Genomic DNA, 13,238 nt, shown 5'->3' with positions numbered 1-13,238 from the left:
CTGGAAAGACTGAGAGGGTTTTGCGCCTCTCTGAATCACACTGGTCTTGTCCACAGCGTATGTGGTTCCCATTTCTCAGATAAGAGCACGCATCAGGATCACCTAGTTAAACCTCAACCGCTACCCCCTCTCCCAGTCTCTGATGCAGTAGATCTGGGGTGAGGCCCCACCCCAAATCTGTATTTTTAATCAGCTCCCTGTGATGCAGATGCTGCCTGCTCAGGGACCTTTCTGTAGAATCACTGGTAGGCACATCTGAAATAATGCTGGAAGTCACTTAGAGTCATTTGGACCAGGAGCCACCCAAGTACAATTCTGGGAAAGGTAAGCTGCTTCCGGCCCAGCACGAATATCTAGGGACCTCCTCAGCTCGTTCTGTGGTCAGCCGCCTCGGACCTGGCAGCCCGGCATTCTGCAGAAACGGACACCGCTGTGCCTGGGCCATGCCCTTTGGGCAACTCGCTCTGAAATGTTGCGTGTTTCCTTGCCCAGAAAGTCACTGTAACTCTATGGTATCTGGAAGGTTATACTTACTCTGAGCATCATATTTGTCATGGTCTTTGTTATAGAAGTTCCACCATTCCGCACAATTTTCCAGCAGAGGTGATGTTCAGTCTCCTCCGAGAGCGGTCCCAGAGATGCCTGTCGACTTGCTTTGCCAGGCGACACCCCGGGGACTGCGCTCTGGGCTGGTTGAGGAGGAGGTGCACCTGTCTCACAGTGTCTTTCTCTCTTCTCTCCCCCGCCCCTCCCTCCGCTCCTCCTTGCCCTCTGCTCTCCCACCCCAGTGCATTCCCAGAAACAGAACAGACAGACCTGCGTCCGGAAGAGCCTCATCTGCGCCTTCGCCATGGCCTTCATCATAAGCGTCATGCTGATTGCGGCTAACCAGATCCTGCGGAGCGGCATGGAGTAGCAGCCGCCCGCCGCCACGCTGCCCTGCCGCGGTCCCAGCTCACTGCGCATGCGCCTGCCCTGCGGGCAGACTGTTCCTCCTCAGAGACAGGTTTGGACGGTGCAGACGTGGCAGTTTAATGAAGAACCCACGGTTGCAGTGTAACCGGTGTTGCAAGTCCACTTCCAGGGACACAAAAGGGCTGTCTTAAATGCTTTAATGGTTTTGTTTCCTAATGCAATAAATAGCCAGGAGTTCCCAATGACTGCTTCAACCATCTGCAGGAACTCCGAAGAGAAACTTCATTTTCATTTCGGAATTCCAGTGGCCATCATGGTGTACCAGAGCAAGAGAGAGGCGTGAACACGCAGTCACCACGCCTATTCTTTCAACCCAGTCGGCAACTGGAGACACCCCCCCCCCAGGGCAACCCAAGGGGCTGACGTGGGTGTTGCTGCGGAAGAGGGGGCTCGCCACCTGGCCCTGGCTTCATTCCTCCGCCTAGTGGCGCCCCCAAGGCGTGAGGGGAAAGCCGTCGGATGGGGTGCAGGACCTGGCAGTCTGCAGCTGCTCCCATGCTTCCGTTCTTACTGCCTTTTCTACAGGACTCTTGTTGGCAGAGTTGGGGAGTTCTCGGTTTCCATCTGCACTTGGCTTTCTGTTCCTAGAGCCCATCACGCACCAGCATTTTGGAATCTGCAGAGAGCCTTCCTCCCAGCTTTGCTGCCTGTGCTGCCATTAAAGAAAAAAGAAGCATAATCGTGGGCATCTCTATAATCGCATAGACGCGTAGACAGACTTATATATTTGGCTTCTTCATGTTTGACATCATTCTTGCCTAATCGCTTACTCCTAATATAAGCTGATCCTCCGACTCGCGTCCCTCCCTCTCTTGGGTGGGAGAGGTAGTTCGGGGGCTGGGGGCCTGAGACTGGAGGTGAGGAGGCGCTGCAGCCCACACCCCAGTCGTCCGCAGTAACGGAGCACCCTCCATGCCAGACGACCTCTGTAAGTTAGGGTCCTCGTGCATCTCACCTTGTTCTCACCTTACAATTTGCTTTGTAAGTTAGTCTTCCCCAGATATAAAGAGAAATACAATCTAGAGTGGAAAAATGGAAAGTTCAAACTACATAACATCTTCAGGCCTTCAGATCCTGCAAATGACTCATTTCCATGAGAAAAAACAAAGAAACAAAAAAGATGTTAGTAAGTTTAGCGGACAGGGACAGGTAATTTACTCCTGCCTGCAGAATACTTCTGTTGGGGAAGTAAACTGAACCCAGTGGTCTGTTTTCAACACCATTTCAAGTCTGCAATTTCCTGACTTTTCCTAGATACCATATCAGCTACCACTGTTAACTCAAGCTTGCATAGTCTGACTAGCCAGTAATCTTTCAATGGAATATTTCCCTTTGTACTTTTCCAAGCTCAGGTCTTTGTTTCTATAATGGAATCGTCTTGCTCCTCTTTTCCCCATTGCATTCGAAAGCTCCACGCTTTCCCCTTCTCCCTTTCCCCCGTTCCCCCAGTATTGAGGCGCCATAGTCTTTCCTCTGTCGCTGCAGCCGGGTAGGCTTCTTGGTGCGGTGTGTGTTCCCGACCCCGTCTTCAAGCCTCCCCGTCCTCTCCGCTTTGTCCCGACTGCCTTCTCAGACTTGGAGCATCCAAGGTCTCCGTTTAGGGTCTTCTTCCAATTCGCCTCTGCGTGCCCTTCAGGCAACAGCCTGGGGGCAGCTGTAGGAACTTCCCCACCATGGGAGACGGAGAATTTTCATGATGAGCACAAGAAAAACTAGGGTTTGAGCCATAGTATAGAGGAGGGAGCAGGTGTAAGCTTTCGAGAGCCCAGGGGTTTGAGAGTCTCTGAAAACGCCTGGGGTCCCGCACATCCAGGCCAAGAAAGCACCAGCCTGCCTGTTCCTCTTGCCCACCCTGTCCTGCCGCAGTACACCCTGCCCATCTGCCTCTCCTTACCTGACTCACTATACACCCTACCCCCTTAAGAATCCTGAACAAGAACGGGTCCAAACACAGCATACTAATAGGACAGTTTCATCATTAGCTCCTGCCCAAAGCATTCGACCTTCTCTCTCTCTCAATTGAACTTGGGTGGGAAGGACCCCTTGAACCACTGGACCACATCGTACTTAGGAGGGGGGATGCAGGATCCTAAGTAGATTGGATAGAGACCCCAAGGATGTTTCTTAAAAGGGCCATGCCCCCCGAGAGGGGATTGCAATGCTGTAAATGAGGCTGGATTTGAGGGCTAAAAATGAATACTTCTTCTTCAAAGGCTGATTTTCTTTAAGTTCTTCTGCTTCTCACTGGAGAATGGAGACCTTGAAGATGTGAGAGTTAACCTTTATTGGAAGACAGATCAGCCACCGTGAAGTAAGATTAAAAGGAGTTCTGGAGAGGCACCAACAGCCCGTTCCCTACAAAGTTCTCTTCATCCTGTCCCCAAAGAAGACTTCCTTCCTTTCCCAGTGCCCGGGAAGGGGAAGCCAGCCACCCTACCCAGGAGAAAGTCTAGGAGATTGCATCCCTTGTTGGGGTTGCTAGGGAGACAGGAACGAAGGAAGCCAAAGAACTCTCTTTGATGGGCTCGAAGTTAACCTCCTCCATGGTAGCCTCATACATGCTACCCACAGCCTGCAGGTGAGGAGACAAGCCAGAACAGTGGTATTCCTGAGACTTCAGGAGCTAAGAGCTTGTCCTGGTGATTTGCACCCTGGCTGCTTTGTCTGGACAGTCCGTCAAAGGAGCTGGGCTTCTTTGTCAGGCAGCGCACAATGCTGACTTCCCACATCCCGCCCCAGTCCTGCCCACACCAGGGCTGCCCCAGGGCCTCCTGCCTTGTCAGCATCCTCACCACAGGGGTCGTGATACTCGTGGATGAAGGCTCTAGAGGGTTCTGTCCCATGCCCAAGGTGTGTTGTGTGGTCCCTGTGGGAAGTGACCTTTGTAGGAAAGGAGAGGAAGGACCCCAACTCTCCTTCTGTGCCCCCAGCTAATAGACATAGAGGTATATTATGGGGCGGCGGGGTGACTGGCAAACTGAGTGTGGCTCATTCTTGTGGCAAGACTGGGTGCCCCCCAGGCCACACAATGATGATCAAGTCGGCATTTGCTTGTGAGACAAAGGATACAGGCCCTGATGCCCTTGGCTCCCAAAGAAGCGGTTACCCATCTCTCCAGAAGCAGACAGAACCCCAAACAGGACACAGCACAGGAACTATTAGCAGTGGCTTCCAGAATGTGTGTGGGTACCATGTGACCAATCTGTTAAAAAAAAAAAAAAGGGGGATGCTGCCATGGCAACCCTTGCATTCCACCCTGAGTTTGCCAAGGCACACAGAAATAGGGAACATTTTCTTAAAGAACATTTGGGTTCTGCCTGATTGCAACCTGACTCCCTGCATCCCTATCCTGCTGGTGAGGGAAATTACCCTCAGAAGTTCTCATGGTTTCTCTGCCTTTTTCTTTTGTGTTTGAACCTGCCCTCCCATTGGCTCAGGAGAACAGGAGCTACCTGTAGCCAGGTGGTATCCTCCCCACTCTCCCCCTCCCCCACCTCTCAGGGCCCGGGGCAAGGACCTGGACCTCTTCATCTGGGTGAAAAGTCAGAAATGTCATCTGGAAGGCAGACGGCATTGTAAAACCTCTATGTTCAGAAGCATCTGTTTGCCGATGGAGCGGCTCCCCCCACGAGCCAGAAATGCGAACTACGGTGAGCCAAGGTGGACCTGTGGACGTAGGCAAGTCCAGAGGTTTCAGAAGATTCTAGGTGTTTTATTGCAGAGAAGATGTGTCCCGTGAGTCTTCTTTCTCGACGCCTGCTCCTGTCTCAGATTCCACATGACAAATGGTCTGCCCTTTTGAAGATAGCCAGAAGAACCCAATGGGAGACGGCTGGTTCATCTGGACAATAATGCCGTTCCCAACCTCCCATCCACGGACTCATCAAGTCGTATAGCTAGGAACTGGGAGAAAGAAATTTCTTTTATTCCAAATGCCTTCTCAAGGCTTAAGTCCAGATTCAGATCATAAATCAGAGACTTTCGCTCTTCACCAGTAGCTAGAGCCTCCCCGGGACCACACGAAGGCGTGACCGGAAGGGTGTGACCGCCCAGCACAGCCCCTCGGGTGGGCCGGCCTGGCGTGGTGGCTGCAGGTTGTGAAGCCCTGTCCTGCTGAGCCCTTGTTCTTCACCCCCGTGGCAGCGGCTGAGCTCTGCTCCTGCCTGCTGGTGATCCCAAACCACACCGGGTCCTTTCACTGCACTATTCCTCCAAAGGCCCACAGTGATCACGTCACTCACCCCGTTCCGCTGAGATACAGAGAAGGCCTCGAACCCCGCTGTTAAAAGGAGGTGTCCCTTTTTCTATAACCCCATGGCGATGCAGATGAACTGAGCTTCAGCTTCCGGACTCGGGCACAGAGTGGTTATATTACCAGGAGGACTGCAGAGCTGCCCGGAGAACGTCCGTCTGAAATGACCGTAGATCAGAGCTTTCACATGGCCACTTCAGTGACCTCTCAGGGCTAAAAGTCTGTAACTTAAAGGCCTTGCCATAGCCACCCTTCCTCACCACCTCACAACTCCCCCAGAATGGGGGAGGGGGAAATCCATCAGAAATAGAAAAGAAACATTATTCATCAACTAGGGTTTTCAGTTTGAATTATTTAGAGCGATGGCAAAATAAAGGAGGATTTGGGCTGCCTCTTACGGACCCTGTCTCCACGATAATTCAAATGTCAGAACTGTTCAGCTTCACTTCATCCTTCCTTTGACTAAGTCACTCAGGGGACTGTCAGTTATGTGGCCTTGCCAGAGACACTTGATTTGGAGGAATAAGGTCAAGTACACAAACCAGCCAAGCATTTCTCTTAGCAGCCTATGCTCATTGCTAATGCATGCGGTCATATTTACAGCTGTGGTTTCTACTTAATATTGGTCCGGGGCCCTTTTTATATGGTCTCAAGGGACATTATAACAATGCTCAAAAACGTCTTCAAGGTGACATTAGATTCAGTTAGCTTGAAAATGGAGTCACAAGGAATCAGTCTGCCAGGCCCACAAAGACAGTCCTCTAAAACTGGGAAAGACTCGCCCAGCCGCCTGCCCCCTGCGCGTTGGGTAGCTTGCTGAGCGCCACCCCCGCCCCCTGCTGGTGTGGCCCGCATCCACCTCTTTTCCTTGAGCATGATGAGCTGGCTTTCAAACGGATGCTTCTGACATCGTTAGAAGTTATTGTCCGAGCGCAAGGAAGCAGAGGCTGGAATTTTCCAGTGGAGTAGAAGAGCAGGAAAATTAGGAAGGGATATTCCAGGGAATGCAAAATTCAAGTGTGATGTTGCTCCGTCCCTGGACCTGAGAGAGAAAAAGCAAATCTCTGAAGGGCTGCAGAGGCTGGTCTTGGAGCGTGTTGCCTGGACAGTCGGTCTACTTTGGGACCATACAGGGAGCCATGGGGCTGCTTGCCCATCAACCTGATCCCAATGACATGCGCTGAGAACTCACAGAGGAGGTTGGTAGCTCACCTCTCCTTGGGGGATGCTGACATATACCAAGCCCAAAATACCTCTTCCAGGGCTCTCGGTCTGAGCTCAGACCTGTTGAACTGATGGCAGGAGAGCAGAGCGTAGAGCCAGAAATGTGGGCAGGGCTATCAGCTGGGAAGGGCACAGGAGGCAGGACCCCAGGTGCCCCTGCCACCCACCAGCCAGATGATTTTAAGTGACTTCCCTTCTTGGCCTCAGGTTTCTCATTTTTAAAGCAAGAGGAAAGGTAAACCAGATGACCCAGAAGAGCCTTCCCCTTGTGATTGCGTTCCTCTGAAACAAGTAAAAATGAATGCCCACACTTGAGAGGACCCTTACATCCCCTATGAATTACATTAGGGACTAGTGGTTTCTTTTTTTTTTTTTTTTTTAACACAGTGCCAAGAGGCAGTTGTAATAAAGTTTCTCTTATAGTGTCCATTGTCTACAGACAAAACAATGCAAATTGGCTTGTATTGAATATGTTGTATCTTGCAGGCAAGAGGTTTTTATTTACTTTCTAAGGTCTTGCTGATTCTAGGGAACCTTGAGGATGTGTCCTGGCTTAGTTTGCGTGGAAGTTAAAGGACTTTGATCACCTTATCACAGGTCACACGAATCACAATATGTGCAGAAGTAGGGCGAAACAAAGCCAGATTCCAGGAAACAATGCCGCTTTTTCCCTGGAGGAAAGCCCATAAAAAGCTTCTGAATAAAGAGCACAACTTCCAGTCATTTTTTTTTCTTTCCTTTTTCTCTGGCCCCTGGAACAGCAGTTCCAGTATATGTATGTGGTGATGGCTTGCAATTATTTGTAACAACACTTCAGAAGGCGGACAGCCGTGACCTCTGGTGGCTGTCGGGAGCTAGATGAACAGTGTGGGAGACCAGCTGCCCGCGACGGCCCTTTAGCCGGCTGATGAGTGCAGCCACGCGCAGGTGGCTGAAGGGAGACGTGGTCCAACCGTGACGAGGGGCAGCAGGCAGAGAGAGAGAGAGCGGCTGCAGGAGCCACAAGGGTCTCCAGCCCTTCTGCCCATGAGAACATGAACTCCTAGGTTCCCGTCCTTTTCCTCTTTGTTTTCATTGCCGTCCCTCCCTGGAAAGACCTAGATGGGCCAGGAAAGGGCCCCTTCAGCTCCTGGTAGAAATTCACGAGTCCATGTCCCTCAGCACTTTCCAAAAATAAAAATAAAAATAAAAATAAAAGAATATTCTTTCTTTCTGGCCTGGGGATCAGGTTCAGAGGTCCCTGAATGCTTCTTAGTGGGGTTTGACGGTCTTCCCCAACTCTGAGTCCAGGAAGAAGCTATTTCTCCAAGGAATAACCAAAGACAATGCCCTCAGAGGGGAATCAGACCCGAAAGTCTGGTCAGGGGGTGAGGTTGGCAAACAGTCATCTGTTGGGGGCGGGGGCAGCTCAGTGTGACCCTAGGGGTCATTAGATTTGAGATGTGAATTTTTTTTTTTCTCAAAGCACAGTAGTAAATGGCCGGGTGCCACCCAGAGTGCAGCTGAGGATTATTACAACCAGGACGACCGGAGCTTGGCAGCCTCTCCAGAATGGGCCACAGAGACTGAAAGCCTGGGTCACAACCCTCCCGTTTACCTCATTCTCGCTCTAGTTTTTTGTTTTTGTTTTTCATTCAGCATTGGTTGATGATTTCTGCTATTAAGTGATGAGAGAGTCAGCAGGCTAGTCAAAAGAAAATCTTTATATAAAATGTAAATATTAATATAAATTAACTTGGCATGCAACTTCCTGATCCAATGAAGCATATATGATGAATTATGTTATCTCAGCGTATAAAGGAAAACTGACTGCCATATTTACCAGATGTTTTCTCTAACCAAACCTGTCTGTAAATATATAATCTGTATAAAAAAAAAAAGAGTCTAATTTACCATTATTTATGCAATAGAAAAAAAATAAAAGTTTTTTTTTTCCTTTTGATGAATTTCATTCCTGTGACCCTCGAGGAGAACCAGATCCATTGGGGTGGCAGGCAGTTCAGCATAACACTCTCCCCCCTCCCTTCCCAGGAGCCCCTGAGAAGGCAGTCAGGACTCTGGTCCTGCGGTGGGGCTTTGGAGGGGGATGATTGACACAAGGGGAAATAGCTGACTGTGGAGCACATGGTAAGAAACATGAAACACCTTCTGGCCAGCGAGCCGACGTAACTGAGAAAACTTTGCAGACACCAAGCTAACGTTGTCCTCCTTTTGGGATTCCATTTGCTGAATTCTTCCCAACATTTAGTGTTCGGACATTGCATAGCGTTCGCTTAAGCTTTTGGAATTTGTCATGTTATTTGAGCTTCTTGGGCAGAGAAAAAAAGGACACATTCCTTTATATCAAGAAAGAAACAAGGGAGACTGAAAAGTTCAGTGATTTGATTAAGCGCGTGTAAAGCCAGAAGCCAAGGCCAGGGCCACTATCACAGCCGCCTGGCCCATGCAGGTTCGCATTGGATTCGGACAGTCGGTAAAGAAACAACAGAGCTAAAAGCTGATGGGCCATAGTCTTTAATCCTAGCTTGCACTTGGCGGGCAAGCAAAAACACTCACTGGGCTCCAAAACCCACTCACATTCAGTGCTCACAAAGCTACTAACTTATCCGAGTTTCCTAGAATCAAAGGTTTCTAGCTCACCAGCCTTATTCTCCTCAGTTCCCCATCTCCTTCCTTATCCCAGATACAAACTCTGCACAAACTGGCATCTCACTCAGCACTCCGCCATCTTGGCTGCTTCTCCTGGCCTCCTCCACGTGGCCTTTCTCTGCTCTCTGCTGTGATCACTCTGCTCTCTCATGCTAATCATCCCAGGAACCAAGAGAGCAAACTCTCGTTCTGCCCCCATTTTATATTGTAGCTTCACAACCTCTAATCCAATATACAAAATAGGGAAGTCCCTAATACAAAGTCACTTCTCTGAGACATGATTGGATTGTACCACCCCACATCAAAAAGGGTGGGAAAGGCTTAATCCCAAAACCAAGCCCCAGGCTACAAGGATTCTCAACACACATTAATATCACCTGGGCGACGGCCTCACGTGGGCAGCGCCATTTTTAACAAAGTGAGCATAATACATTTTGTCTGCCCAACAGCGCACAAGCTGAGACCCTGCCCACATTTGGACCGGAAATCTCCAAGCACCATGAGGGCATCTCGTATTTAATGTACTTTTTATTCGTGATATCACACATTTTTCTAAATGTCTTGTACTTAAGCCAAAAACTTCTGAGTTTTCATGGGAGTAGGATCTCCCAGGTTCTCCCCGGGCCCCCAATTTTAAGTGTTACAATTTATACACCTTCATACAGAACTTGATGAAGTAAAATCACTAAGCATTTGTTATTGCTTAAAAATTCTGCAAATATAATAGAATTCCAAATTCTAGTCATAACGCACATGTTTTTCTCTCTGTTAAAGGGGGACTCCAGCAAATTCCAGGGAGATAATACCTTGGATTTTATTCTCTCTGGTCTGGGTTTTAAGATTTTTTTTTTTTTTAATTATGAGGAAACATTTGGGTATGAATATTCATTCTCTTGGGATATCTACCAGAGCAGGGCCTGTCTTGCAGGACAAAAAACCCCCAGGGGATTGACCTCTGAACGTGAGTCTCTCTGAACCCTAACCACAGCGACAGCAACCTAAAAAAGCCTGAAGATTCATTGCCTACCCCTGGCCCAGACTAAGTGACAGCGAGGTCAAACAAAGCTTGCCCTCACCATGTGAATGTATCTTTGAATCCTGGTGAGATGTTTCCATAATTTGGCGGGTAAGTGAATTTCAAAGGCTTTTCTTTCAGAAAATGTTCGCCTGTGGTCCAGCCATGTGCACAATTAGAAAGCTGTGCCTGTCGCTTCTGCCAGTTCTGGGTGGGTCTACCCATCATAGTGCATCACTTGGCCTTGAGTGGCAAAGGCGTGATGCCTCAGCTGACATGAGCACCTGAGGCCATGTTTTCAGGCCTCTCCGACACTCCCTGGTTTTAGTTCACCCCTGCACACCTGGCTGCCCTCTCTGGGTGACGGGCCGAGAGAAAGCAGCTGTCCTCCAGCCAACCCCAGCCAGGGCCCCCACGTCCTTCCGCATTGCACTGGGGGCCATGCTCTAGCCCCCGAGTGCAGCCAGTGTGTGTGATCAGAAGCCTTTCTGGCTTGGGAGGCCTCCAGCAATCAGTCCTGCATCTGCGCTTGGGGCTGGCGAGGACGCTGCTGTCACTCGGAATTTCCTAGGATGAGGAAGGAGGAGGGTGCCGGTGCCCAGCTTCAGGGCTGCGACAGGAGGACACGCTGGCCCCGACTCTCCGGGGCTCGTCACCCCACTCTGGCTCTTATACCCGTCATCTCCCGCGCTCTGCCTGTCTTTTCTGTCTGCTGTCAGGATAGCTGAAGCCAGCGGACCCTCAGGACCTCCGGGGTAATGTTCTCAGCCCCGGTTGCCCCTGGCAATGGCCTGCGGCACTTTAGGAAACCGCTGTGTCCTGGCCCTGCCCCAGATGCCCTGATTCCATTGCTCGGCGACAGGGCCTGGGCCACACAGCTCGCTCCCCCGCTCAGCTCATTCCAGTCAGGGCTAAGGATGCAGGCAGTGAACTCCCAGTCTCTCAGGCTTGGGTGATTTCTGGAGAAACAGTCCTTTTAGCAAGTGGTTCTCCAAGTGTGGTCCCTCAAATAGAACCTGGGAACTTGCTAGGAAGGCCAGTTCTCAGGCCACCCCCCCAGAAGTCAGAGGTTCAGCCTACCACCAGTAGCCACGGCCACCATCACAGCCGCCTGGCCCGTGCAGGTTCGCATTAGATTCAGACAGACGGTAATGAAACAGCGGAGCCAAGAACTGGTGGGCCACTTGCTCTAATCCTAGTTTGCACCCGGCGGGCAAGTAAAAACACACACTGGGATCCAAAACCCACTCATTCAGTGTTCACAAAGCTACTGACTTATCCGAGTTTCCTAGAATCAAAGGTTTCTAGCTCACTAGTCTTATTAACCTCTGTTTCCCATCTCCTTCTCTCTGCACGAACTGCACTAACTGGCTTCTCCTTCAGCACTCCACCTTCTTGGCTGCTTCTCCTCTCCTCCACGTGGCCTTTCTCTGCTCTCCTCCTAGAATGTAATCCCTCTTCCCCTGGAACAACAGTGATCTCTCTTCCTTTTAAAAACCTTTTGGAGTGAAAGCCCTCCCCCAACACATATTAACATAATCACGCCCATCCCAAGCAAGAAGGGCAACTAATATTATCACCTAGGTGACAGGCTTCCAGGTGGGCAGCGCCATCTTTAACAAAGTGAGCATAATATATATTTTATCTGCCCAACATTCAGCAACAAGCCCTCAAGAGTAAAAAACTTAGTGACGTACATAAAAATCAATACATAATTATGATTATTATCGGAATCATCAGGTGCTTTAAATGTGGAAAGATGCCTGGGCCTCCCCTCTGACCTCTGGAATCAGAACCCCAGGGGAAAGGGTTGGGGGTGGGGGCATTGGAAGGGGTCTGGGGCGTACTCAGAAGGGAGGTCTGAACTTGAGCCAGCTCCGCAGCCTGATGTAGCAGGGCTGGGACCAGGAGCCACTGTCTTGCGTGACCCCTCCAGCAATTCTCCTCACTCCTGGGTCTTAGGAGGTGTTTCCTGGGGCTGGTCTCCAGGTTGCCACCTGCAGCTGTCACTCACCTCCCCCAAGCATGGCAGCGGAGACCTGAGTAGGGCTGCAGAAACCTCAGCTCTCCCTCCAAAGGAGGAGCTATTGGCGTATAAACGGGAGGGTCTTCATGGCTATTGGCGTATAAACGGGAGGGTCTTCATGGCTATTGGCGTATAAACGGGAGGGTCTTCATGGCTATTGGCTTATAAACGGGAGGGTCTTCATGGCTTTCCTGCCTTTCAATGTCCAAGCCAGGGAGGACTGACTGTCCGTGGGAAGCCAGGGTGCGGGAGTAAAGAATGCCAAAATTCATGACACTCCCCTACTTTTCCCTGAGATTAATCCGGATGAGAACAGAGTAAAACTGAGCACAAAGGAGTGAAGGGCATGGTGTGTGAATTACAACTCAATAAAGCTATCATAGAAGATAAGCACAAAACTAGCATCGAAAGAGAGAAGGAAGCAAGAGTTGCTGGCTTAGGGCGTCTCTGCGCCTCCTGTGTATAAGTGGGCCTGGGGTCGGGTCGTGAGTGGGGACAGCCGGCAGAGTCCTGGCTTCTCCCAGTCCCCCAGGCAGAAGTCCTGCATCTCAAAAGCCAGGCTGCCTAGGCAAGGGCACCCCTCCCGGGGCCTCTCTGCTAGGGGCCCCCTCCAGCCTCAGCTGTTCCCAGCCGTTTGGACTGGGGCGAACCCAGCCTGACCCTGTGCTTTGAGCCTCTGTGGTCCAGAAACCACACGGACTGGTTTCTTCTGGGGCAGTGTCTCTCCAGTGCCAGCCCCCAGCCCTCCACCAGCCCTCTCTCCTAAGGGTGGCATGTCCAGCTAGAAAAGAGACTTCGGGAGCGGGGCCAGCGGTGTCTGCAGTGCCCTCGCGGAAGGGAGGAAATGGGTTGAGCTGTGCGGCCCAGGGGTGGGCTCTGTGTGGACTCCAGCCTATCTGTGACCCTGGAGGGACAAAGGGCCTCAGCTTGAGGCAAAAACAAGCTTCTTAGCCAGAGGACAGCTTCTGTTGCTCATCATTTGTATTCATAGCACCTAGCATTGTGCCAAGCACATAGCAGGTGTTCAAGAAAATATTTGCTAAATAAACAAACCAGAGGCCCTGGCCGGTTGGCTCAGTGGTATAGCGTCAGCCTGG

The 13,238-nt window shown here is 50.7% G+C and overlaps 1 protein-coding gene across 5 annotated transcripts in view; it reads left to right on the top strand.

The window, feature by feature from the left end:
* CALN1 (calneuron 1) overlaps positions 1–8,344 on the top strand; it is a 535,700-nt gene extending 527,356 nt beyond the window's left edge. For all 5 annotated transcript variants that reach the window (XM_066274635.1, XM_066274636.1, XM_066274633.1 and 2 more), the window contains one exon: positions 789–8,344. In XM_066274635.1, coding sequence (XP_066130732.1) covers positions 789–916 — 128 coding nt within the window. In that variant the 3' untranslated portion in view covers positions 917–8,344. The remainder of the gene's footprint in view (positions 1–788) is intronic.
* Positions 8,345–13,238: the final 4,894 nt, after the last annotated feature.

Source organism: Saccopteryx bilineata, chromosome 4 (genome assembly GCF_036850765.1).
Source record: "Saccopteryx bilineata isolate mSacBil1 chromosome 4, mSacBil1_pri_phased_curated, whole genome shotgun sequence".
NCBI classification, from domain to species: domain Eukaryota; kingdom Metazoa; phylum Chordata; class Mammalia; order Chiroptera; family Emballonuridae; genus Saccopteryx; species Saccopteryx bilineata.
This window is presented reverse-complemented; position numbering and strand designations above follow the sequence as displayed.